The following is a 27,434-nucleotide window of genomic DNA, read 5'->3' on the forward strand; positions in this document are numbered from 1 at the left end:
AGGAAGGGCCAGGAAGGACCAAAAACAGCGACTTCCAGTCCCTGGGAAAGGGCTAATGTCACTGGAAAGGCAAGAGCCAGAATGGAAAAAGAGATGTGCTCAGATGTTTGCAGGCAAGGGGAAATCCACAAATACTTCTGTACAAGGGTGCAACATGACCAAAAAGTTTGGAGAGACTGTGCATGGAACAAATCAGGCTTTCAAATGACAGCTTATATTTTCAAAGTCAGTTATATGTGTGTCTAAATGCTACATTTGCAAGTAACTAACCATTTAATGTGAGGGTCGAGGTTATTAAGCCCCATTATAGAAGAAAAGATGTTACAATCTCAATTTCCATATGCTTTTCACAAGCTTTAAATAAGCTAATTAAACACTTTCTCAAACCAATAATGAACAATATCCCCTATAATAATAAAAGCATTTATCACTGGGATATGAAATTATGTGAAAATTACAATGTTTTTCTTTGTGGTAAATACTATTTGTCATCAGGGGGAAAGTCTTATAGAAAAGTCCTGGTCTCAAATAGATGGAGTTCAAGGTCTGTCTCTGCTATTAGCCAGCTGAGTGACTTCAACTGGATTACTTTATCTAAATATTGGTTTTTGCATCTGAAAATGGAGATAACTGCACCTGCCTTGTATATTGTGAAAATTAAGGATGTATATTGTTACTTGCTACGGATAAAGCAATGCAGTTAGATCAGATATATTGAAGTTTCACCAAAACCAAACCTCGAATTTCGTTTTACTTTTCAACCAAAGTGATAACACAACCTACCTCTGAAAGGAACTAATTAAGTAATTTGATTTAGCATTAGAGCATTACAAAACTTGGGATGGCTAACAAAAATTGCCCATAATGCTCTAATGCACGTTATAACTTCTTGCAGTGATCTCTGCCTATTATCTCATCTCCAGTGTCCCAATACCATCTTCAAATAATAAATTTCATCTTTTCTCCAACACACCAGAAAATAGAAGCATGCTCATTTTTGTCAAATAATCTGGTGTTAGGTATTATAAAAGATATCAAAACATTAGAAAAAAACAGAATAAGAAACCTCACCAAACGATATATTATATAGTATCTAACCATATCTCGGATAACTCAGATATCCATTTCCCAAACCTTTGTTTCCTGAATTGAACCATACTTTATGGCAACTCAAGTTATCTATACGGTGCCTTCCAGGTAGGAATGTGGTTCCCAAATTTGACTTCAGTTCCAATCCTGTAGCTGTGGTGCTGCATTCACTCATATACTAATCTTGTGCTTTATTTATTTTTTATTTTTTTAAAGATTTTATTTATTTGACAGAGAATACAAGCAGAGGGAGTGGCAGGAAGAGGGAGAAGGCGGCTCCCGCTGAGCAGAGAGCCTGACGTGGGCCTCGATCCCAGGACCCTGGATCACGACCTGAGCCAAAGGCAGATGCTTAACCACCTAAGCCACCCGGGCACCCCTAATCTTGAGCGTTAGGTAAATATGGTTTATGCTACCCCACTGATATTTTTTTTATCCTTAAACAAAGGTCAAATTACGAGTTTTAGTAGACAGTAGAGCTTAAGTAAGTCTGGAGGAAACAACACTGGGACTGCTTATAAAATTCTCATGGGCATATACCATTTGTCCACAACTGCAGCAGCTGTAAAGTAGGAGGTGGGTGCCAAACACACTGTGCTCCTCTCATGTACACGAAGGGGCAGTCTTCCCCCTCCCCCATCAGACCTACTACTTTCCATTACTCCCCACATTCTAGCACCTGTCATGAAAATCCTCTTTAAGATTTTATTTATTTGAGAGAGAATGAAAGCAAGAGAGATCACAGAGGCAGAGGGAGAAGTAGACACCCCACTGAGTGGAGAGCCCAAGGTGGGCTCAATCCTGAGATCATGACCTGAGCCAAAGGCAGACACTTAACCGACTGAGCCACCCAGGTGCTCCCTTGTCATGAAAATCCTATAGAATAAATCTGTAAGGATGACCACTTACCAGCTATGCTCCTCATCATTCCCTCTTGAGCCAACACATCCTTCTGGCTAAAGCCTAGTCCAGGCTAACCAAAACCAGTTAAAGGTCTTAAGTAAAACAGAGCTGATGCCAGGCCACTTGCAATCCATCCACAGGTTATGCCTTTTAGCCCCAGTGAGTCTGAGGTCAATGAAACCCAAAAGCCCAAAACATCTGACTGCTCACGTCCCTATTAAAGAAAAAAAACATATTTCCAAACCTAAGATTTGAAGATTACTGGGGGAAAAGTTGTAAACATTCAGAACAGGTATGGAGCCTGATCCAAAGACTTAGATACTATGGGTCTACACACTGCACTTGAAAACAAGACAAAAAACAAAACAAAATAAAGAGCAGCCGAAATCTCTCTCGTGTGGGTCACCTACATTTGGAAACCACTGCTGCAGGGAGAGAGCCTAGCCTTCCCAGACTCTGTCACATTGCCCTACTCAAGGTAGGAATGCTCCAGGAGAGAAGGAGCCACTTCCAGACCTGCCTCAGCCAGACCGGCAGGTACTCAGTAGTTGGCAGAAAGCCAGCTGAACAAGGCTGTTCACCTGGGGACACCCGAGGCCTCTTCACTTTCCCCATGGAGAATCGACCATATATCCGTTCCCCTCAATGTTCCCCAGTTCTGAGTAGACTCCTTTAGCTCTTCTAATATCTCAGTATATTGAAACAAAGGTACCCTTAATTATTTTCCCCATCAAAACTGGGATAGAGAAATCCCCCTAGACAAATTTGGGACAACTTGATTATCAAAGTAAGTGAGAATAATGATTAGAACACACAGGGTAGAAAATAATTCACTAATTTATACTGATACCGAGCACGATTTAAAACAAGGGAAAGACAGAGGGGAGAGCATTTTACAGAAGAACCCCAACTAACAACAGATCACAGGAAAAAGCGAATCGCCATTTTACAGCCACCACAGTAATTGTTTCAGGCAAGAATCTTCAGGAGAAATTGATACCACTGCTTGAAAGGTTGTTGGGAAATGGGAGAACCACACAGTCTCATAGTATTGCTTCCGGGGCCATTTACCACAAAAGGGAAAAAGACATCTTTACAACAGAGAAATTAGTGGTTACCATCTTAACCAACAACCTCCACTGGTATCACCAACAGTGAGACAGAATGTCATCACGTACCCTACCGATGGTCTAAGAAGCACCCACATCTCCTGGGTTATTCTCCTGCCAGAAATATTTTCTCATGACTAGACTCAGATTACACAATCAGATAAACCCACACTGAAGGACATCTTATCAAGCATCTGGTCTGGATTCTTAAAAAAAAAAAATGTGAAGTCATGAAGACCAATAAAATCCAGGGAACTGTGTTCTAGATTTAAGGAGATTAAGAAGGCATGACAACTAACGCACTTGATGAAACTTGATTAGATCCTGGATGTTTAAAAACAGTTGCAATGACCAGTATGGAGACGACCGGGGAAATTAAATATGGACCGTATAAGGCAGTGGTGCTGTATCAGTGTTAGATTTGGGAGAATGATACACTACAGATATGCAGGAGAATGTCCTTGTCCTTAAAAGATGTACCCTAAAGTGTTTTAGGCATGAAGGGTCAGGATGTCTACAATTACTAATTCAAATTCAGAAAAAAAAATTATAACCCAGTATAGATAGAGGGATTAAACCAAAGTGGCAAAATGTCAGAATCGGTGAAGGGTATACACGTGTTCATTATGCTATGCCTGCAACTTTTCTCAAGGTTTAACACGTTACAATACAACTATAACATGGACAGCTAGGCTTTTTAATACACAAATTAAAATTATTCAGGAAAACAGTTATCAGTCATTTTCTCTATCAAAAATAGTAGAAAATATATTCTCACAACTTTGGCAGGGGGAAAAAAAAGGATCCAAACTCCATTCATTCTGTTAATTATCTTTGGGTATCACATACCCAGTGCTGTACTGGCTGCCGGGAAAACAGGAGTATGCAAGACGAGCTCCTGCCCCCTCGCAACTTCTACTTCAGTCAGGGGACGATAAAGAAAGAGTTTATGTGTTTTTTTAATTTTATATTTATACATATACAAATATACAAATTTGTTGCTATTATAAATGTTTGTATTCATAAATATGTATTTTTTAAAGATTTTGTTTATTTATTTATTTGACAGAGAAAGAGAATGGGATAGAGTGTGCAAGCACAAGCAGGGGGAGCAGCAGGCAGAGGAAGAAGGAGACTCCCCACTGAGCAGGGAGCCCGATGAGGGACTCGATCCCGGGACTCCAGGGTCATGACCTGAGGCGAAGATAACACTTGACCGACTAAGCCATCCAGGTGCCCTGACATGTATGTGAACAAATCATCTATTTAAAAAATTCAGATGGTGCTGGGAATGCAGGAGTGGAGGGGTAGGGAGTATGCTGCCATATTTATAGGATGATCCAAAAGGCCTCACTGATAAGGTGACATGTGGGCCTGAAGGACGTGAGCGGGGTAAGTCACATGGCGATCTGGGGTAAGTGTGGCCCTGAGAGAGAAGTGGTTGGCCTGCCAGAGGGAGAGCGAGGCACCCATGTGTCTGGAGCAGGGACAGTGAGGGGAAGTTGTAGGTGGTGGCAGGTGTTCATACAGGGCCTCATGGCCCACTCTTTGGACTTTCAGCGTTTATACTGAGTCAACAGAAAGGGGGTTTTGGGCTGAGGAAGACCACGGACGGACACGTTTTAAAAGGATCATCCAGCTGTCGCGGTGAGAACGGACGGTAGAAAGGCAATGGTGAACACAGACCAGTTACAAAAACAAAACACAGAAACAGAGGACACGGGTGGTGGGGAGCTGGCTGTGTGTCTGCACGCGACCTGGATCCCAGGCAGTCTTTGAAGGTAGAGACCACAGGGCTTGGAGGTATGGGCAAACTCCAGCACTGTGGGCCCGAGCAAATGGAAGGACAGGGTCCCCAGCTGTACACACGGGACAGTGAGAAGTTCCTGCGGTTTGACTTTAGCATGTTCACTTGGAGACACCTGCCGGATACGCGGGTGAAGATGAGGAAGGGGCCCTGGATGTGGACCGAGAACTAGGACAGAGGCGCGGGCTGGCGACACGAGCTTAGAAGTCACCGTTCAGACGGCTTTACAGCGAGGAGATCGGGCTTTAGGGCACCTTAACGTGCGGCGCGGGCGATGGATGGGAGGGCCAGCCACAGAGCACAAGAAGGGCGGCCAGTGGGGTGGGAGAAGAGCCCAAGGACAGCAGCGTCCTGGCCACACTAGGACACGCGAAGTAAGAGCTAATGTAACATTCCCAAAACTGCTTGTTCTTTTAGGGAGTGTCCAGTTACATACCCTCGAAGCGTACGTGTAATGGTGACCGACTGCACACAGAAACTGCAGTTACGTATTTTTCTGAGCACCCAATAATGTAAACTATTAGTGATTTCAACTTATACACAAAGAAGTTGCCTTTTTAAAAAGGTGAAAAATTCTCGAGTTAGCAAACAATACTTTGGAGGCCCACAGGTCTAACTCCGCCCTTTTCTAACGCTCTCTCTAGAGGTCTGAACACAACACCCAGGCCAGCCTATGCAGTGACCTAGAGAACTAGAGAACTTTTTGGCAATTACTATATATGCTACATTTCTGCTGAGAATTCTCTCTGCCGATGTGTAGTCAAAGGAGGAAAGCAAATTGCAGTCTTCACACCACCTCGATAATTCTCAGTCCCTATCAGAAGTTAAATAGTGGATTCTAAAAATGGCCATTGAATAGTTCAACTATCTAATCCTTTTTCTTACTAAATTAAAGCAGCGATAGGATTTTTTAAAAAACTGGTCATGGATTTTTAAAACTCGCTTTCACAATTTAAAAATATCCTCATTAAAAATTCAACCTGAAGATACTTCAGGGAGCTAACACATCCACGTCCTTGAGAAATGACTTTAAGGTTAGTCCAGTTTTAGAGGACAGGGCCGGAGGGCTCGCAGCTCAGACACAGGCACCTCTGTATTTCCAGAAACGAATCAATCTGCTATCACAAATGTTAAGAGGGCCCTAATCAAATTCTTGTATGTGACAGTGCCCATCTCACTATTCCTTCCAGCACAGTGAACTGAAAAAGCAATAGTAACCTGACATTTCGTCCTTTAAAAAGGAGAAAATAATTCACAATAATTTCTCAGTTTGGCAAAGTTATGTTTCTGATCCAACAAGAATTACATAACTAGTCCATCCGAAGCAGAAAGAACATGTTACTGTGGCCTAACTTGGAAGAAGGTTTACTCTTCCTCCTCTGTGGAAGCTATAAATTACTAACTCGCAGATAAAAAAATAGGAGTATTTGGTGCAACTCAGGAAGAACCCTGGTGTCCATTCCACCTCAGTTACGTGAACCTGGCCACGTGGCTGCATCTCCTTACTGCAATTTCTCCAAACCAAAACTACAGTTGCATTGACTCTCTCTTCCAGGTGATGAGGCTTACTACCGCAAAAACACCTGGAGAATGGACTGTTCCCTCTCACCTCTGATTAGCATGCTCCCACGTACTTGCAAGAAACTTCCCAACTCTCAAGAGAGGAGCCCAACATACACATTTCCCCGGCTACAGAAATTCCCTGGATTACAGATTTTACACACTGCAATCAAAATTTTTAAGTCCTCATTCTGAAAAGCAAACCCTATTCTCCAAAACTCTTATCTAATTCCAGGAATGTTTCCTTGGGGCAAAAAAATTTCAAGAGCCTAGCCTTCAATCACTGGCAAAAATGGCAGAGATTAAGTCTTTTTTTTTTTTTAATGGAGTATTAAGATATAGGAACATTTTCCTATTTCAATGCTTCTCACAAGTCTCTCTGCTGCCTCGTAAGGAAAGAGTTTCCCTCCTTTAGAAATTCTGTCACACTTCCAACTCTCATTTCATGTAGGAGCTCAGCTTGTACTGTATTCTCACACATCACCAGTAAATCTGCTCCCACCTAAGAAAACGATCTTGGATCTTCGGATGCAAATCCTTCAGAAGAAGGATCATGCTTTTTCAGTCTTGCAAATGAGCTATTCTTAACCTGTTTACTTAAAATGAGGGAGACCTGTTACTGAGTCAGCTCTCAACCCAGGACATTCTCCTGGCCCCGGGAGGCAGGTGCGGCTTCTCCCTCCATTTGTCATGGTGGTCTTCCATGTGTGCTTCCTCCCTGTAGCCAAACATGCTACGGAGCTTCCTCATTAATCCCCCTACCCATATCATCTTCAGACTGGAATTTTCTCCTAGAAGGGCAATATTCACAAATTTTCTTGACAGCTATGAAAAGATACAAGTAATAGATCTCAGGTAATCATGATTACCAATTTGCCCATGTGTGAGAGAGACGGAAAATATGTATCGAACTTTGAGACAATAAAACATCACAGTTTCGATGATCTTCAATGAGTTTTGTGAGCTTTTGTATTTATTTCAAGGCTATTTCACATGGTTAGTGTTCCCTATACACATCCAAATCATAGGCTACTCTTTAGTATACTTCAACTCTGTTTAATCTATACTCATCCCTGGTTTTTATTATATCCAACAATTTATTAACTAAGTTCTACAAAACTCTGACTTTGACTTAACCTTCTGGGTTTATAGTCACCAAATAGTGGATTCATAAACGATGAAATACAATTACCTAGTTTATCGCCGCTTCAAGCACAAAGATTGTACGTTAACTTTCACCTTAAATAAAACTCTAGCACACAAGCAAAAATAAAGTTTACCACTTCTAAAGTTGGATTTTCTAAACTTCAGGGAAAAAAGACCCAATAAATGTGACAACACCCTTTATGCACATGAGGTAAGGAAACCTTTTTCAGATTTGCATTAATGGCTTCTGCTTAACCCATCTAATCTCATCTCTCAGGGCTGGAAGACCGGGCTGGGTGTGTGGATGACAGGCTCAGTCCGTTGACCTCGGAAGTCGCTCTCCAGAGCGAGGTGCCCGGACACCAGCGCACGGCAGCAACACCTGTGCGAGTCAACACGCCCACACCTTCGCCCATGGCTGCCAGCTTTTATTTAGGTCACGCCAGCTGCTCCTTTTGTCTCCCTATCCTGGAGTCACACGCCCGAAAAGCTCCACACAGCTGAGAGCAGAGAATCTGTCCGTTTACTTGGCAGGTCTTTTACTTTGGGTTCAAAGTCAGATTAATGAATAATTATATACACAGATATTCAATGTATCAACACTTAAACCTCTAACTCTAATGAAAGGTACTTTGAAAATTGATTAAAGCAAAAAAGGACCCATTTGAACACTAATAAGAATCTAGATCCTAATTAAGCATAATTAATGTTTAACTTTTACATGAGGCAGAACGTTCAGACAGATCTTCAGAAAAATGCAGATTATCCGTGCGCAGAGTGGTTTGGGGCTTGGAGCCCAACAGCTCAGGTTTTAAGCCTGGTTCTCCCACTTACTATGTGACCCTGGGGCAGGTTTCCTCACTTCTGTCTTCTCAACTATAAAATGTAGATCATTAAAACATCTACCCAGAACAGAACCAGGTTTTGAGGTGCTGAAGTTTATAATGAGTAGTCATTTGCAAAGAAGTAGCATTGTACGACCCCACAGCTAGGCTCTTCCAGAACTCTCGAAGTAGCCGTGCAAGTGAGGGACAGCTGCACAGTAAATACACCTCTATACCTACCACAGAAGCTTGTCACAGGGTTGGATCAGGTCACACAAGCAGAGTGCTTAGCAAAGCATCCAGCATGCAGTAACTACTCTGTAAACTTGACTAGCACTAATACTAATGGAACGAAATTTTACAAGAGAGTAAATGGGTGGTATAGGCCCATGTACTTTATCTGAAACTATTAAAGCAAAGGAAACAGGCTCCTCTGAAACATAGTTTGGAGGCCAGATGGAATATTTATTTACACAGCAAGGTACCATAGGGAGTTGTAAAGGCTGAAAATACCCATATTCGGGGCAGGGGGGACCAAAAGAGTTTTGATGTTTTCCTGTAAATATCTTAAGTCATTGAACTTAGATCCCAAATGCTCCTCAATGGCTCCAACTAAGAAATACCTTAAGGGATGAATTTAGGAAAAAGTGACCAAAGTAATCATGCTACTGGCTCCAAACACAAATATGAATGCAGTGAAGTCTCCTGCACTTGTCAGTCTGAAACTCCAGGTGTGACAATTCTTTTACTGCTCCAAGAGACCATCCAGGGATTTAGAATAGGCTCAAAACTCCCATTTCTCTGTGGTTTATAGTTTTGAGGTGATGCTAACTTGTATGTGTGTGCATTCTCTCTCCCTCCCTCCAGTCTCCCTACCCCCATTCCAGCCAGATGTTAACAGCACGTCTGCCACTTTGGGGTGGAAAGGCTCAAACATTTACCATCAAATCAACATTTAGAATTAGAATTAGATCCAAATCCATCCCAAGTCACCTAAGATATATTTAGCTGCCCCAAATCCCTAGATTACAAATAATATTCAACCCTAGCTACTATGAAATTTGTTGCACTAACAGATGGCCCAGGAGGACCTTGATTGTCAGAACCAACTCTGCTCATCTGGTCAACCCTTGCTCCCAGATTGAAGAGAATTCACAGGATGGGGAGACCCTGGGGGAAAAAAAGGAGAGAGAGACAAAAGAGTATGTGCTGGAGAATAAATTCTTCCACATTCTACCATCAAGAGTGGAGGAGATGTCCTGAGCCACTTGGCCTAACAACAGTGTACACTGGACATACAGTGTAAATGTAAAAATCCACTCTTACCAGTGCTGGAAGGAATAACAGGCACTCAGTATTTGTTGACTAACTGAATTTAGTGGTGCTGACCTACTTTCAGGAACATTCTTATAGTTCGTGAAAATGAAATTGCCTAATCATTGTTTTGATGAGGAAAAGACATTTAAATGCATAGAGACCTATTAGATATACTGCCATCATATTGAAAATTGCTTTTAAAAAAAGCTGTTACTTTGATCCATGGTCACCTTCAACATTTCGCATACATGAGATGAATTCTCCAGCCTGACTCACATTACTAGAAAAAGTCCAAAATCTCATATAAATATATATTTGGATAAAATCAAGGGTTACGAACCCACCAAGAAGAGGAGGCCTCTGAGAGCGACCCTTAATAATAAAATGCAAGTAAGCTTACCAATTTCTTCCTTCGTGCAATGTGACTAGAAGCACTCTGCATCAGATCGGGGTAGAGGAATATACCGTGGGACCGTATTATGCTTTAGGACGCCAGACAGGTCCCCCTAATGCAGGCTTTCTACAAAACCAAAATCCCTGAAGAAAAGGTCTCTATCTCAACTCCTAGCTTACTATTTTCCTTCAAAAAGACAGAAAAATAGAAAGCAATACTGAGCAGAAATATTATATATAGAAAACAACCAGTTAAAATAGTACTCTTCTTCCTGCCCATTTCCTCAAGGAAACTCACCGCCCCACCCAGCCTCGTACATAATACTAGACTTCTTCATGGATCCCGGATATGCAGACTCCAAATAAAACCCCAGCTGCAAAAACCAGCTCCAGGTTCCTCACAGAACGACCAGCTCTTGGGTTCTAGCGATTCAGCCCAAAGATACATGAAGGAGACATAAATGTCTCAAGAGGAGATAAAACCAGAGTCCTGATCCACTTAGTCAGGATTCTTGAGCTCCCCACCGCAGATTTAGATGCAACCTCAGTGTCTGGCTAACTTCCAGCTGCCTTACCAACAATACTTCTGCTTCTCCCGGGCCGTGCACGACAGATTTTCTCTAACTTTAGAGGCGAGGTGACTCTGCTCAAGGACCTGCCTAGAATGAAAGGTGCCATGTAAACTCTAAATTGTTCCACAATAAAAATGGTCTTGATTTAAAAATATATCAATACAGGCAACGACACGAAACTCCCATCTTTCTTCTCCCTTCACATCTTGGGTTCTCTAAAAGTGGGATTTCAGTAGACATGTGAAATGAATCAAAGAAGAATTTTCCTCTAAATAAAAACACTGGTTTCCTTATTAGATTCCAATAGCCAAACATACACACGCCATGTTCCTTCCCAAAAGAAATTCCCAAATAAATTTAATCTGATTCAGCTGTGCAACCGGATTAGTTTCTCTAACCCACTTAATATGAGAAAAGTAAATGAGCCACAGAGAAAGTATATTTAAATGGAATTTAGCATGTGAGAATTAAGAAGATCCAATTACACTTAAAGGGGGGGTTATAATAAAATGGTGGATGTGGATTTAACTATTATGTCACTTGAGGGCAGCGTGCCTGGGGAACACTCTCCTGCTCCACAAAGATCCCTTCCACCACCGAACTACACAAGGAGATTTAGAGCTCGGGGAAGCACATCTTCATTAGAGGGCTAAGGAAGTTTCTTTGGGCATGATTTCTTCTGCAGAAACACCATTTTGATTTTTAAAAAAACAAAAACAAAAACAAAACCAACTTACAGAACTTCCCTTTCTCCAGAAAACAAAACCATTTTGAGGGGACACCCTTTTACTTCATTACATCCAGCTCTACAGCTCCAACTTTGCAGAAGTAGAAATAACTAGAATCTGAACGTTCTAATTTGCCTAATTTTGAGAACCATGAGACTGTCAGGGTCTGCCACCCTTCTTGGGAGTCCAGAAGACCAAGGCAGCTTTGGTGATGCTGCTGCTACCATGTCCTTGGTTTCCTAACCCTAACGTAGGCTGGGTTCCCCATGTTCGTGTCAGACCCTTGAGTGCCTCCAAGGTGGAAATTCCGTAATAGGACAAGACGCTGGCTGCGGTATCCCCTTCTCAGATTTCTCTGATCCGAGCAACTAAGCCATGCCCCCCAAGAGGACACAAGATGGCAGTGAGTAGGTGAGGTATACTTGACTTCAGGTTTGAAATGACACTACTACATTTATCGCATAAACCGAGAAGGACACTAATAGTCTGGATTGCAAATTTCAACAAATCCTAGAACTGCTGATGGCAGACAGACTCGTCAGACAGCTGGCAGCTACACTTGCAGTGAGCATAGTGTAACAGTTGTTGAGTCACTGTGTTGTACACCTGAAACTAATGTAACAGTGTGTTCACTACACTTCAATAAAAAATAATACAGCAAAGGGGAGAGAGAAAGAAAAGAAATTAGACCCTCAGGTTAAGTTGTACTCACTCTGACATTTTTTAAAAACTGGAAAGGAGAGTGGTAAAAGGGGATTCTAATGTACTGAGAGCCCTCAAGATATTCAATAAATACTTGCTAATTGACTGAACTTGTCTGTTCAAAGAAAAGTCAGAAATGTATACGCCTTCGGGGAACAAATCTTGGCATATACAATTCACTAGCCTCTTGCTGCTTGATAGTAACCATGAAACACAGTTTAGATTTAAGTTAAATATTTAACTGGTATAAATACACTGCTGAGATCATGGAGGTGAAAATGGATACATTTTATTCCTGTCTTTTAGTGGGTACAGTTTGGGCCATTATGTCTCAGTGTCATAGCTCAAAGATATTTTAATGTGATTTCATCGACATCACGCACCACGTGACGGGAAATAAACGGGCGTGCCCCACGGAAAGCGACTGCCAACTGCTTCTACAGCTCGTTTATCTTAATGTTCTTACAATATTTTTCTGGAGAAGCCCAATAATAAAATTGCAAACTAGGAAAACTGGTGCCTCTAGGATTAGGTGGTCATAAAATTACCTAATCTTATTTATGCCAAGGAAAATCCAAGTAAAGTTCAAATCTACAGAAGGGTCATTTACTTTAAAATGACAGCTGTCCACCAAGGAGCCAGAGGGGAAAACACAGAGGCCTCAGGTCTAAAACAAGTGAGGGAGTAAGAGCGAGGTGTGTTTTAGAGAAAGCACTGGAGCACACACGGGCTTTGAGAGAGATTGTGTTTTGTACAATAAAACTGGGCTTCCTCATTGATCAGTCTCAGCTCTACTGTAATTTCTAACTGATTCCAAAATTTCCAAGGCTCACAAAGCAAAACACAGACAGGAGTTTTGATGTGTGTTGGCTGGATGCAAAATATTGCTGATGGTTTAATTTCTTCCAAGGTAAGAGCAGTGAAAAACAATCAGGGTCATCTCATGCTTGAAGTATCAAAATTGAATTATTTTTTCAGCAAAAGCAGAAAAATAATTTCCATGAATTGAGTATGATACGGAGAGGGAAGGCAAAAACTGAAGTAGGAATTCAGAGAAGGAAGCAAGTGTGCCTTGTGGGTTTTCCCTCCTTCCACAATACTGGAGAGTTCCGATATTCCTGGCTGTTAAGACTAGTATCAGACAGACATCAAGAACGCAGCCACACTCGGTTTCCCACCTGGTGCAAGACGCAGCCACAGCAACAGCAGCAACACACACTCAGCCTCACAGCCACTTCAATTCAGAAAGGAGGCACTGCGAGGATCACAAAGCTTTGGGGTTAGAGGCACCTGGGTAGCTTAGAATACAAAATCTTGTAAAACATCAACTTACGTTACTGTGCCTATCACCACCTGTTGGTGTGCACATTCTGAAATCAGGCTGACGCGTTTTTGGCATTTTTAGAATGGCAATAACATCTGGAACATTTTTTCTGTTTTGTAAATAAAGCGATTTTATCACTGAAAACTGGGAAACAGAGAAAAAAGCCACCTACGATATTACTATCCATAACTAATTGTTAGCATTTTGTAGATTTCATTCTAGGTTTGTTTTTTTTTTTTTTTTTCCCTATTTCCTGTTTTTCTATTTGGCAGTTAAACATGGTACCACACAAGAAGCCAAGTCTTGCATGTTATTCTCTCTTCTCAAAAAACTCTTCACTAAAGCTGTTAAAACTACCCAGTAATTTAAGGTAAAATAAATTTTGCTCACCGATTTCTCCCAACTTTAAGATTTTCTGGTGGTGGTTTGTTTTTACTTTGAAAACAAAGAATGTTAAATCTCAGAGACGAAAGTACAAACAGCCAGAAGATTAGAATAAACTGTCAGCACCTTGAAGAACTCAGGGGATTCATGTTTGCGTTCCCACACCCCAACGGGATGTAGTGAGGACGCAATCCCATCCTTACCACGTTTTGCCCCAGAGTCTCAAGGTGATACAGTATGGCAGCAGGAAAATACTTGGGGTCTCAAATGTGTAACAAAGTTATAACTCCCATTTTTGCTAAAATGGTTGTTTAGAACTTAAAACATTTTCCAAGGGCCCAAAAATAAACCCATATCTATACTGTCAATCTATGTAAAGGAGGCAAGAATGTACAATGAGGAAAAGCCAATCAGTTTAAGTAAATGGTCCTGGGAAAACTAGACAGCTACATGCAATGAAACAGGACCACTTTCTTACACCATACACAAAAATAAACTCAAAATGGATTAAAGACCTAAATGTGAGGGCTTGAAACTGTAAGATTCCTAAAAGAAAACATGGGCAATAATACCTTGGATATCACCCTTAGCAACATATTTATGAATATGTCTCCTGAAGCAAGGGAAACAAAAGCAAAAATAAACTATTGGGACTACATCAAAACAAAAAGCTTCTGCACAGTGAAGGAAACCATCAACAAAACCAAAAGGCAACCTACTGAATGGGAGAAGATATTTGCAAAATGACATATCCAATAAGAGTTTAATATCCAAAATATAAAATAACATTTATAACTCAACACCAAAATAATAATCTGATTAAAGACAGGCAGAGAACTTGAACAGACACTTTTCCAAAGAAGACAGATGGCCAAAAGGCACATGAAAGATCCTCAACAGCACTCATCATCAGGGAAATGCAAATCAAATCCACAATGAGATATCACCACCTTACACCTGTCAGAATGGCTAATACCATGTATGGTGACTAACATATCATAATTAAAGAAATTAAAAAAAAAAGAATGGCTAATATCAAAAAAAACAAACAAAAAACAAACAAACAAAAAGAACAAGTGTTGGCAAGGATGTGGAGAAAAAGGAACTCTCGTGTACTCTTAGTAGGAATGTATACTAGTGCAACCACTGTGGAAAACGGTATGGAGAAGCCTCAAAAAATTAAAAATAGAACTACCATATGATCCAGCAATTCCACTACTGGATATTTACCCAAAGAAAACAAAAACACTAATTTGAAAAGACAGACGCTCCCCTGTGTTTATTGCAGCATTATTCACAATAGCAAAGATATGGAAGCAGCCCAAGGGTCCATCAATAGATGAATGGATAAAGAAGATGTGACATGTGTACACACACACACACACAGGATTAGCCATAAAAAAGAAGGAGATCTTACCATTGGAGACTTACAGGGTATTATGTCAAGTGAACTAAGTCAAAGAAAGACAAATACCATATGATTTCATTTACATGTGGAATCTAAAAACCAAAATAAATGAGCAAAAAACAAAGGCAAACAGATTCTTAAATACAGAGAGCAAACTGGTAGTTGCAGGGGAGGTGGGGGGGATGGGCAAAAATAGGTGAGGAGGATTAGGAGATACAAACTTCCAGTCATAAAATGAGTAAGTCACAGGGATGCAAAGTACAGCATAGGGAATATAGTGAGCAATATTGTAACAATGTGTGGTGACAGATGGTGACTACACTTGCGGTGAGCACTGAATAATGCATACAACTGTCGAATCAACAGGCTGTACACCTGAAACTAAAATAACATTGTATGTTAATTACACTTCATTAAAAAAAATTGAGGGGTGTCTGGGTGGCTCAGTTAAGCATCTGCCTTCGTCTCAGGTCAGGATCCCGGGGTTCTGGGATCGAGCCCCGCGCTGGTCTCCCTGTTCAGTGGGGAGCCTGCTTCTCCCTCTGCCTCTCCCCAGGCTTGTGGGTGGGTGGTGTGTGTGTGTGTGTGTGTGTGTGTGTGTCAAATAAATAAAATCTTTAAAATAATTGGGAAAAAATGCACATTTTCTAGGGAAATAGTACAGGAAAGGGGTTGGGGCATATTTCCAGTGTACTCTGCAAAATCTAATCCACGCAGTTTTTTTTTTTTAATTTTTTAAAAATTTTTTAAGTATTTTTTGAAGATTTATTTATTTTATTTATTCATTATTCATTTGAGAGAGAGCAAGAGCACAAGCGGAGGGGAGAGGCAGAGGGAGAGGGAGAAACAGACCCCCACCCACCCTCCGCTGAGCAAAGAGCCCGTTGCAGGGCTGGATCTCAGGACCCTGAGATCATGACCTGAGCCAAAGGCAGATGCTTAATCAACCTAGTTTGTTTTACAGGGTACCTAACCTTAATACAGTAGGAAAAGTAATTTCTAAATATATAGAAATTGGCAGTACAAGCTGTAAAAGCTCTAACTTCTTACTTTTAAGCAGAAAGGTTTGGAGACCATTCGCTTATACAGTAACACCAGCATTCCTCATGTGTGCTATCATATTGATAACAAGAACTTTTTGTAAAAACATGTTCCATGTTCTAACCCAGACAGTCCCACGAATAAATCTGTCATTGGAACATCCCATCACACCGCGGGTCTCCCTCAGAAATAACCTGTGCAATGGGGTTCGGGATGCCGGGACAGAGGCTCTGAGAGGAAACAGCTACTTCATTCCTGTGGGGGGCGCTCTCAGAAAGCAGTGGTTCTTCAGCTCCTTCAGTTTAGCCCCCTATTAATCCAGTAAGTGGAATGGGCCTTCTCATACACTTTCAGGGGTTTAACCGATGTATGTGCTGAAACGCATACATGAGTCCTAGGGAGCAGGATGCAGATATGTGGACTCAACCACAACGAGAAAGGCCTTCAGCTGTAAAGTCAAGATGGGGGTGGGGACTTAAGGTCTGATCTGTCCAAGTGCAGCACGTTGGTGGCAAACTCTCCAGGAGGAAAGGGCTTGTGCGGATGGAGCCCAGATCTGGGATGCTTATCGTAGCCGACCGTGGTGGATATGCTCATTTGTCACACACACACACTTCTCATTTGTCAGATTTCCCACAAGGAACTGCCAACTCCTCTCTGGGTCAAACACAAACACGGAGAAAGACAGAGTCCTGGTTCTGCACCAGGTGCTACCAGTTTCTGATCATTACCTGCTCTTCTATTTCCAACTCCTTGTAAGTGATGGTTCTCCACAAAGGGCCCAGATCCAGCCTAAGACACAAGTCTCATCAGAGCACTCACAGATCATTTGTACCCTCCAAAGGCTCCTTCCTACTTTCAAAAATCTAAGTCCTGCTCCTTTCTGGTTCCTGTTCTTTCAATTAAATCTTCACAAGCGGCTGTATTTTCCATGAATGATCCAGCAGGGTGGGGAGCTCTTATTACCCACCGTGGTCCTTTGGGGACAAGCTCCTCTCCCCTCCGTGTGGTGGCCAGAGGTCTGTGGCCTGATAAAGAACAGTCCTAATACCCTCTCCCCAGCATAGTGACTGGCCTGGGTTTGGAACTGGTCCAAGTAAGTCCTCCCTGAGGTCAAAATGCACAAGCACAACTAAAATGGAGAGAGAGTGAGGCGTGAATACCTGGCCTCGGGATCTAGCTATGGACCAAGTCACTCCTGCACCTGCAAGTTCTGTAAGCCAATTTTATTTATTGTTGTTTTCAGGCCATTTGGAAAAGGTTTCTAAACTTCTCACTGGGATAAACCTGGAATTTATACCATACCGAACCGCACTGCCTATAACAGATGCGTCTTTATTAGGTTATCGGCACAAATATGTCCAGATCTTTCAACTCAACAGGATATAAGTCTATAACATGATCCATGGATTCCACTCTCTAGTTTATATAGTTTAACTATACTCAATCCGGGGCACCTGCGTGGCTCAGTTGGTGAGGCGTCTGCCTTAGGCTCAGGTCACAATCCTGGGATTGAGCCCCATGTCAGGCTCCCTGCTCAGCGGGGAGTCTGCTTCTCCTCTGCCTCTGTCCCTCCCCCGCTGCTTGTACACTCATGCTCTCTCTCTCAAATAAACAAACAAAATCTTTAAAAAATACACACACACACACACACTCAATCTACCCTCCTCCCTAGAATGGCTTATCTAATAGTTCAGCAGACCTATTTACAGGAGGAGTTTCAATGGAGATTGCGCTCATATCACACTGACCTTCCTCAGAAAGCATAAAGCTGACTGTAACAGAGTTTCCAGCCCTCTAGCCTATACTCAACAGACAGCAAACTGGGTGATTCCACTCACACAGTTAACACACCAGCTGCCACAGAAGAGCAGATGGGAGTTTGCGTTATAGCCAACAGGAATGTGCTCCAGAAACTAAAGCCTCAGGATGAGAAGAGCTGGGAACCACAGCGGGTCCCCCTGCTCCACTTCACAGATGAGGCCATGACATCTTACAGGGATTTCAGCTCCTCTGGGCTTGAGTCTCTGGGTCCACAGTAAAGACCCCGTAAGTGAGAGGTACACAGCTTCCACACAAACCACCCTCTCCTTCAGCCATGTGCACAGAGAATCACAGGCTATTTACCCTAAAAGTCACCTTGAGGACCAGACCCTTTATTCACAAAATAAGGAACTGGGTCCTACAGTGGGTAGTAACCAAACTCAGAGTGCCACAGAGTCAGGTGAGAGGACATCCCGTCTAGTCCCGTAGCACTGCTCTTCCAGGCCGTCACGCAGCCTGTAGGACACCAGCACCAATGTATTGCCGTGTTCTTTGGCTGCTCTCTAAGTTGGTTAAATCAGAAACGGAGAAACATCGGTAGGTCATTTAGAAATATCTTCAATCTCATAGTAATAGGGTGAGTTATAGGACATATTGATAGAACTAGATGAAAACTCAACCAACTTCCAGTCTGGTCTTCTTGGTGTGATAATATAGGCCCTCTGGTTAAATGTAGCCGATTGACCACACACTATTCACCTTTCCTTTCTGAAACCACCTAAACGATGGCAAAGCAAAATGTACATATATTTTAGTTTATATATATTTATATATTATTTATATATATTTGTGTATTATATTCTTATATACTACATATTTAAGTTATGTGTATTATATATTTAAAATATATTTATGATGTATATATGAAATAGATGAGGGCAAGAGAATAGGAAGGAAAATAGCAGAAGACTAATTTCAACAAATTTTGGGAAGGCAAAGCAGACAGAGCAATGCCGGACCGAACTTCCTCAACTCTGCTACAGCCTGAAGAACCTGTAGAGGAGATACCAGGAATAATCCGCCATCACAGAAACCCAAAGAGGCTCACGTTTGGAGACACAGTGTACCATAGAGGACAGAAGTTCAGACAGGACACTGGAAACTTAGAGACTGAAAGTTTACTTAGAGGTTGGACCCCCAGGTCCCTCTCTACCTTAACCCCTCATAGGTATAGGCGTGGTATCTTCTCACCTCGACCAGCTTCCCTCAACAAGATAGCCCTGGACAACGTAAAGTATGACAACTGCAGACCTCAGGCAATTACAGGCAACACGAGTAAGGCTTGGAATCGGGGGAAAGAAAAGGCATCAAATAAAAATATGCATTCTGGGCCATGGGGCTCAATTGCTCCTTTCCTTCTCCTAAGTTTTGTTCCTCTAAATGTCAGAAGCCAGATAGATACCCCCAAAGTAGGAGAACAGGTGTCTTCTCTGGAAAAACTCAGACAAGACCTCCAGTTACTGTATGGCCATTCAGTTGGCTCCAAAACCCACCTGTCGGTCAGACCACCCTACTCTACCACAGAGCCTCCAGTCAGATTTTTCAAATTCTTTTAAACAAGCGCCAATGACCAAGAGCACCATACATTTGAGGAATTACTCCAACAGAAATGAGAAACCAAATCTAGTAATAAAGTATAAAATGAGAGCTCGCTCCCTCCCATAAACCACACTTTCCGTTTTTTCCATGACCCCTTACACACCTTCCCCTACCGCTGCTAACCAAATCCCCCACCATAACCATCTCTGGCAGCAGACCGACATGCCTGGTAATGCCTGGATTCATTCACAATATTCTTGGCTTCAGCAAGGTATTCAATTCTCTCAGGAGCTCGTTTAAGTTCCTTGTGTCAAGAGATGGCCAGGCTGAAAGATCAAACTTGGGGGAGGAGAGGCCTCCTGTGGTATGCTACAAGGCACCCATTCGGGGTGATCTGACACTTACTCGAGTTATTGATAATTATATCAGTGGTATGGTTCTCAAACTTTAGATGACACCACGCTAGCTGGGACAGCCAACCTAAGCTGACAGAAAAGGGATGCCATCCAAACAGAATTTGAAATGATAGGCAGAATAAGGACAAAATTGACTGGATCAAAAATCGTCTTATATTTCTATTTTTAAAAAGCTACACAAAGAGAGAGAGATTTGAATGAATAAGGGTAAATTAAGAAATCTTAAACACATAACCTCAAGAATCTGAGTTTCCTACGCATTCGGTGCCTCTTCTACGAAACGGTTGCCCAAAACACTGATACAATCCTAGATGGCGACAGGACAAGTAGAATGGCCAAGCCGCCGGGCAAGCTTCTGTGCACCAGCACTGCCCAGCTGGACCCAGCCCGCGTAATTTACAGGCATTACACTTCAAGAGGGTGGCGAGCAGGGCAGAACAGGACCAAAGAGTGTAACCAGACGGACACGGCTCAAGATTGTGCAGGATGAAGAATTGTATGTTTCCCACTTTTGCTGCTCAGAAAGCCATCCTCTCCAATCTCACCAAAAGCAACAGAGAACGGTGCTGTGGAAATTGAGAAAGTGAAGCTGTGACTTCACGATAATAAGGGTCAGGCGAAACAAGCAAACATCACCAGGTTAGAAGAATGAGTGGTAGCGAGAGCTTCCACTCTCCATTCAGACGAGGATCATCAAATCACTCCAGTTCACACTGAGGCGCCATGTAGAGAGACTATTCTGTTTCTAGTGAATTACCTATTGTATAAAGCATTTAAGCCAAAACATCCAGCCAAGTGATCTACTGAATCCTGCAACTAACAACCATGCCCTTTGCATCCCACATCTTGCAATCAATATATTCCAGAAGCCCCAGGTTTAGAAATGGCTGTCTATAACCATGTTTTTATTTTTTTTAATAGGATGGTATCAAGTAATGGCATGATCTAGAATTTTATCGCAGTTACACCAACCCTTCTCTAGTAATGAATCATCAACACCTATAAATGGGAGGTTAAAAACAGACATTAATTCACATGCCAGCAAAGCTTTAGCAGATATAGAACACTCACGAAAGCCAGCACTTGACTTATGGAAAGTAATTCAGGAGTATTGGCCACACCTACTGTTTTCACCTTTCTTCATGTTTAAAAACTACCATTGGCTCCCTTTGACTCCTAAACTAAATTACCAACCCAGCTGGGCATTCATGGCCTTAGCAATGGGACTCATGGCTCTCTGGCCCAGCTTTCAGTGACACCTTCCACTTGCCCCACGCCGCAGGCGGCTAGCACTATGGTATTTCTCAATACATTCAGCATTTCCCTACCTCCTCTCCTTGCTCCAGGCTCTGCTACAGCATCCTCTGTTCTCCCAGCCATCCAACACTCAGCTTGACCCACATCTGAATGCTAAGCATGATGCCACACAGTGGGTCAGAAGACTAAATGCCCAGCAGCAGGACACAGGTAACGGGATCCGATTCCACAGAACGGGCAAAGTAAACATACAAAAATCTGATTCAGATATTTCCTTGTGTAGTATATACGGAAATATCAAAATTATCTAAATCTAAATAATTGATTCTGACAGATTTGGCTTATGTAATAAACAGATTTCTAAATGGGAACATGCTTCTGTCACCCCCAAATTGTGTCTGTAACATAACTGTGGTCTCAGTTACAGATGTTACATTTCAATGAAATGTAAATATACAAAATACCCACAGTTAAGTAATCTGTAAGTAGACAAATATTAAAGCCAGTAGAAACAACCACGATATATTTTTATCTTCCAATAGTTATGCTCTGAGTAAATAGAAGAAATACTCCAAGTTATGGAATACTTGATACAATCTCCAGAACTGTAGGGAGAATGTGTTTAACATCTGCTCTGACGTTCAGCCTACGCAGTATGAAACTTTAGTCATCTCGGCTTAAGAAAAGAAAAAAACCCTTAAATAACATGTATTTGGCTACTAGGAGTATCTCTTGTGTCTGAGAATTTACTTAATCTGAAAGATGAAATGTCAGACTCCAAAAGGAAGGAAACAAAGTTAGTCCAAATCCAAACCCACTCCCCCCATGAAGAAGTGATGTCACTGAGCGACTTTACGGAGTTCTACTCTGGGAGGCTGGTAGCGAAGAAGTGCCTCCCTAAAGTAATTAAGAAAACAATGTTTCACTTTACTCCTATCCTCCAAACACCGCATCTATAAGTTCTTATTAGTAGAACACTCCCCCAATATATATGAAATGTAAGTCCACTGTGACAATAAATTTACTAGATAAAACCTGAGTTTCTCCATGGTTGTTCAACTAGCAACGTTGCCCACAGGTATGCAAAATTTAGTATCCATTAGTCAACGTGGGTTAAAAAAATAATAATCACACAAACCTGTTAGATTAAGTCACTGGGTAGCTCTTGCTTCTGCAAAGGACATAAATTTTTCTTCCCCCCCAGAGTTTGAACCCAAAGATCAATGAAGAGCAAACCAAAGAAATCTCTCACATTCTCTCTTTTGTGTCCTCCAAATTGTCTGATGTTTTTCACCCAATTGAGCATTTTAAGTTAATTAACTTAAATGTGCTGAAGCCATCGGCGATCTAAGTAGTCAGAGAAAAGGGTTAGCAGGGTTGAATTCAGCCCTTGCCACAGTATTTCTGGAGCAACCAATGACACAAGGCCAACAAGACATGTACCACCAGGATAATAGTTGGTTTGGAATCCAGCGTAAGAAACAAAACTCCTAGTGATTAATGTTGAAGCTGTGCTCCGGCCAGGCAAACTTCCCAGGGGGTACAGCTTCTCAGTTTCAGGAACACATGTTTGACCCAACCTCAGAGTTTTATTTTCATCCCCCAGCTCTAAATGACGGAAAATCCGAAGGGATCCAAGCCATAAAGAACTCCTACTGAGACAATTTAAAACTCATTCAATCACAGCAACTGCCACTTAGAAAGAGGGAAAAAAAAAAAAAAAAAAGTCACCAGGAGTAAAGACCAACAATGTAATCAACATCTAATGGGATCAGAAAATGTCTGGAAGTCTGGGCTTCACAATGACACTGAGGCCAAGGAGAACAGTGTTACTTCAGAGGTTTTAGAAAAAGATCTCATTATAAAAAGGCTTTGGGATAAGGCCCTAACCAAACATATTCCCCAAGGGTAAGATGGGGAGCAAAAAGAATGAAGTTTTGGGAGAAAAGAGAAACATTTGGATTCAGTTATCAAAGATGGTTTATATTAGAAGAGAATTTGATTAACAATGGTAGGAAAGTGCATTGAGCCAGAATTTCAAGACTATCCCAAACAGCTCAGATTCTAGAAGTTTTAGAGTTCCAGAGACAGTTAAAAATGCTTCTACTTGCTTGCCCCTAGTTAGAAATTTAGTATAGTGAGATCCCTACCCATTGATTTTTTTTTTTTTAATCGGTAAATGGGAAGTCAGTTCATTCTTCCAAGGGCAATTTCTTGTGAAAAGTAGTCTCATCTTCATTTAGAGGAAGAAGGATATAAAGGGGAAAGAGAAGTAGAAAGAAAAGCAGTGATGTATTGTGGAACAAAAAGGAATTCAGATTATGTCTTCCAGATTGAGGGGTGGGGCAGGGAAGAAGGGTGGATTTAGTTTTCAGAACAGGAAGACCAAGTTAATGGTTTGGTAAGTGCCTGCTATTGCCAATTCAACCAGGAATTCAGAGGAATGGAAAGAAGAGGCGGCTAACCCTATTTAGGACACAGACAGAGGCTGAGAGCCAAGTAAATGAGTCCTAAGAGGAGATACTGTCTTCTGTCTCCAGTTAGGCTTTTCATTATTTTCTGAAAGTTGTCTCATCACTTCCACGATTGTAAGGAAAAATCCTTCCACTTTATTTTGGAACTCTCTCTATTGTCTTTATTCAGTTATATACTGGGTTTGTAAACCACTCTACTCCCCGCTTACTCATAACGGGGATGGAAAGGCTGCAACGCAGACATTGTTTCCAAATCCTATCACTGGAGCCATTCACATAACATTAGGCTTAGGACCTGAGAAATGACCGCTGCTCCCTTCATATTGAAGTATGCAAAAACGGAGCCCGAAAGAGCTCAGGAGACATGGTAAGGTGTTTGGTGACTTTTAGAAGCCCAAGTGAGATCCTAGCACAGTTTCCCTCACTCCGTTCATTGTTCAGTCCAGTATGGAGCCTAGTCTTTCTACCGTTGTCCCCAAATCATTTGTTGAAAAGGAAGGTGTTGGACACTGGAGATGTAATCTTGAAAGAAGATTTTTCCTCTATTTTGGCCTCAGTCTGTACTTTCTAATTGATTAAGTTCTTTCCAGTTCATCTCTTAACTCAGGCAAAAGACCTGGTGGGCAAAGCATCCCCTGGAAGGGAACCCAAACTACCCCCTCAGGCAGTAATGACTGCCCGGAGCCAACAAGCCCCTGTATGATTGACCCCAAGATAATGATCAACCTGACTTTTATTACACACTTGCATGTACCCACAGACCTTTGTCCAACATTTTCCTAAATAAACCTGGAAGTATTCTCAGCACTTTGTTGACAGCATTTGATGTAAGTCCACTACCTACCAGGTTTCAGTCTCACTGAAATCAATTCCTTTCTTGTTTCACCACCACTCATCTGCCTTTGGATTTTGTCAGCATCAAGTGACCAAACCTGGTCTGTTTGGGACCCCCAGAGCCAGGTGCCCTTGCACCCTTGAGCTTCTTAGGACACGATCACTGCCCTGGAGCAGTTTACAACTACCGAAGAAGACAGGGATATACACGAAAACATAGGTGATAATATGGTTAGCAAAAGTCCTACAGGAATCCAGAAGAGGGAGCCTATGCCAACGGCAGGGCAGGGGCAAATGAGGAAGGCCTTGTGACGACGGGGGGCATTTGGTGGAAAAAGAGTAGACCACAGGTGAGGGCCACGGAGAGCATTCTAAGTGGGGGAGGGTGGTCGGGTTACAGTTCCATCCCTAGCACACAAACACATTGGAATGGCTTGTGACCTATTTCAGAAAACAGAGAACCATGTGAACAGGGATGAGAAGGAAGTAGAAAAGCTACAGAAAGCTTTCAGTGACAGGCTGAGGAATTTCAACCTCCCTTACCCAATAGCCAATAAAAATTTCTGCTGGTACAGATAGAAGTTTTAGTAGAAATAGAAGGGATGCATACAAGGCAGTATTTGAAGGAGAACAGCTCTGGAAATGCAGAAGACTGAAGAAGACTGGTATCAGGGAAGTCTTCAAGGAGACCAGCAGGTCAGGTGTTAGGTGGTGGGGCCAGTGAAGAGAAGGAGGACAAATAGGTCTAAGAAAGAACAGTCAGAGAATGGCCAATGGGATATGGCCCATATGTGGGCAGGATAAAAGAGATGGAGGAATCAAAGAAAGCTCTACATCTTCATGCACGGGTATGGGAGGATAGGGTCTCCATGACCAGAGGGAAGGAGGTCAGAGATACCCTGACAGGTGGCAGCACGGGTAGGGTGCGGTCACATACGAAGACAGACCCAAAAAGCAGAGATGAGATGCTGAACTACGGCTCTGGAAAAACACCAGATCTATAGTATTGGGAAACATACAGAAGTAACAGCCAACCCCTGACGATGAAGAAGGAATCCAAGGAGTTCCAGAGCTCAGCCTGGGGTACACCCTATTGTGAGGGAGCAGTAAGAAGCAGGAAAAGTCGGGAAAGGGGACAGAGAGGGAAAAGCTTCAAGAGGAGGCTAAGAATGGAGACAGAGGGGGAAAAAAAGAATGAAGACAGCATAAGAGCAAGCCAAGCGGGAGCTTCACAAATCAGTATCATTAAACGTCCAAGGAATCACAGTCAACGAACACAGAGAAATGCATCGGATGAGGTGACTAGAAGATCATGGGTGTTAGAAGAAAAAGTTAGGGGCGCCTGGGTAGCGCAGTCGTTAAAGCGTCTGCCTTCGGCTCAGGGCGTGATCCTGGCGTTCCAGGATCGAGTCCCACATCAGGCTCCTCCGCTGGGAGCCTGCTTCTTCCTCTCCCACTCCCCCTGCTGTGTTCCCTCTCTCACTGGCTGTCTGTCACATAAATAAATAAAATCTTTAAAAAAAAAAAAAAAGAAGAAGAAGAAGAAAAAGTTAAGAAAGCGGATGTTAAGCAATAAAATGGTCTAAAAGGAGATATGGGAACTTGAACGATCCACTGATAACCTGTAAGGAAACAATAAAGTCAGCAAAATCTGAAAGGCAGGGGATGTGACAGGCGGCTCTGCGCCCCTGACTCAGGAAACTGGGGCTCTGACAGGATCGCGGCTCCGGCTCCCGGTGCTGAGCAGGAAAGGGTGCCTCCGCTAAGCTTTTCGCCTATGTTAATGAACTCCGCCCCCACAACAGGCCAACAAAGGGAACCCTACTAGTTCTGCTTTTCCTTCTTTCTTTGTCTGTATTGCAGAAAATGAAGCACTGAGATGTTCCAGAACACAAGCTAATAAAGTACTAGCTTAATTAAACTATCAAGTCCGAAGCCTCCAGTGCACCTTAGTCACTGCTCTTCTCCGCCAGGCACCCTGTAGACTTGGACGAAAGCGGGACTTTTGACTTCAGTTTTCTCACCTGTAAAAATATGGCTAAGACTTTGCGGATACATAACATTTCCAGCCTTAGCATTCTGAGATTCTCAGGCTCTGTGTTACAGGAGGTCTTTGCCAAGGCTTCCCTACAGACCCAGCTTCCCTTTCTTGGCTTCTTTACATGTCAACAAAGGGCTCTGCTTTATTTACAATGAAGCCGGGAGCCCAAAAGAGTGGCTTACCCTCAGCCTGTCATCTCCTTGCTTCCAACAAGCAGCTAGAGACCAGAGTCACACAGCAGAATGTGAATCAGATCAAGTACATTACCTGGTTTTATTGCATGTGACCATGCCTCAGTGCCCAGCTAAATCTAAATTTTATATGCAGGTGAAGTAGAAATAGGAGGACAGTATGTAAGAGATCATCTGGCTGCTTCCTGAATTTCCTTAACACTGAGACTGCTGATTTTCTAAATGCTAAAAGGCACATAGGTCAAGCCTTCTTGGGCCAACACATTTAGCAAGGAGGGTTCCGAATAGCAAAGTTATTGCTACCCTCCTCGCCCATGGTCACAGGAGGTTCTAATATAGACAGGTTCTCTGCACCAGGAACAGCACGGCACCATACTCTGGTTCTCCGGGCACATGCGGCAGCCCTTCCCTTGCTTAAATGCCCAATTAGCCACCACACTGCAGATTCAGAAAGGGAATGCTTAGCGGATGTAGAGCAGAGCCAAGTCCCTGCTGTTTACAGCTATTCTCCTCCAAATGCCAATCTCAACGACATAAAGATCCACTTAGAA

General features: G+C 42.4%; 1 protein-coding gene across 5 annotated transcripts in view; it reads right to left on the reverse strand.

The window, feature by feature from the left end:
- Positions 1-27,434, reverse strand: part of MCC (MCC regulator of WNT signaling pathway) — a 374,574-nt gene that overhangs the window by 179,995 nt on the left and 167,145 nt on the right. The window contains exon 1 of one of the 5 annotated variants that reach the window (XM_057307355.1): positions 10,156-15,402. The exons of the other annotated variants lie outside the window; for them this stretch is intronic. Within the exon in view, the coding sequence (XP_057163338.1) occupies positions 10,156-10,197 (42 nt within the window). The 5' untranslated portion in view covers positions 10,198-15,402. Of the gene's footprint in view, positions 1-10,155; positions 15,403-27,434 lie in introns of those variants that run through there. 5 annotated transcript variants of the gene reach the window in all.

Source organism: Ursus arctos, unplaced genomic scaffold, assembly GCF_023065955.2.
Source record: "Ursus arctos isolate Adak ecotype North America unplaced genomic scaffold, UrsArc2.0 scaffold_5, whole genome shotgun sequence".
NCBI lineage: Eukaryota > Metazoa > Chordata > Mammalia > Carnivora > Ursidae > Ursus > Ursus arctos.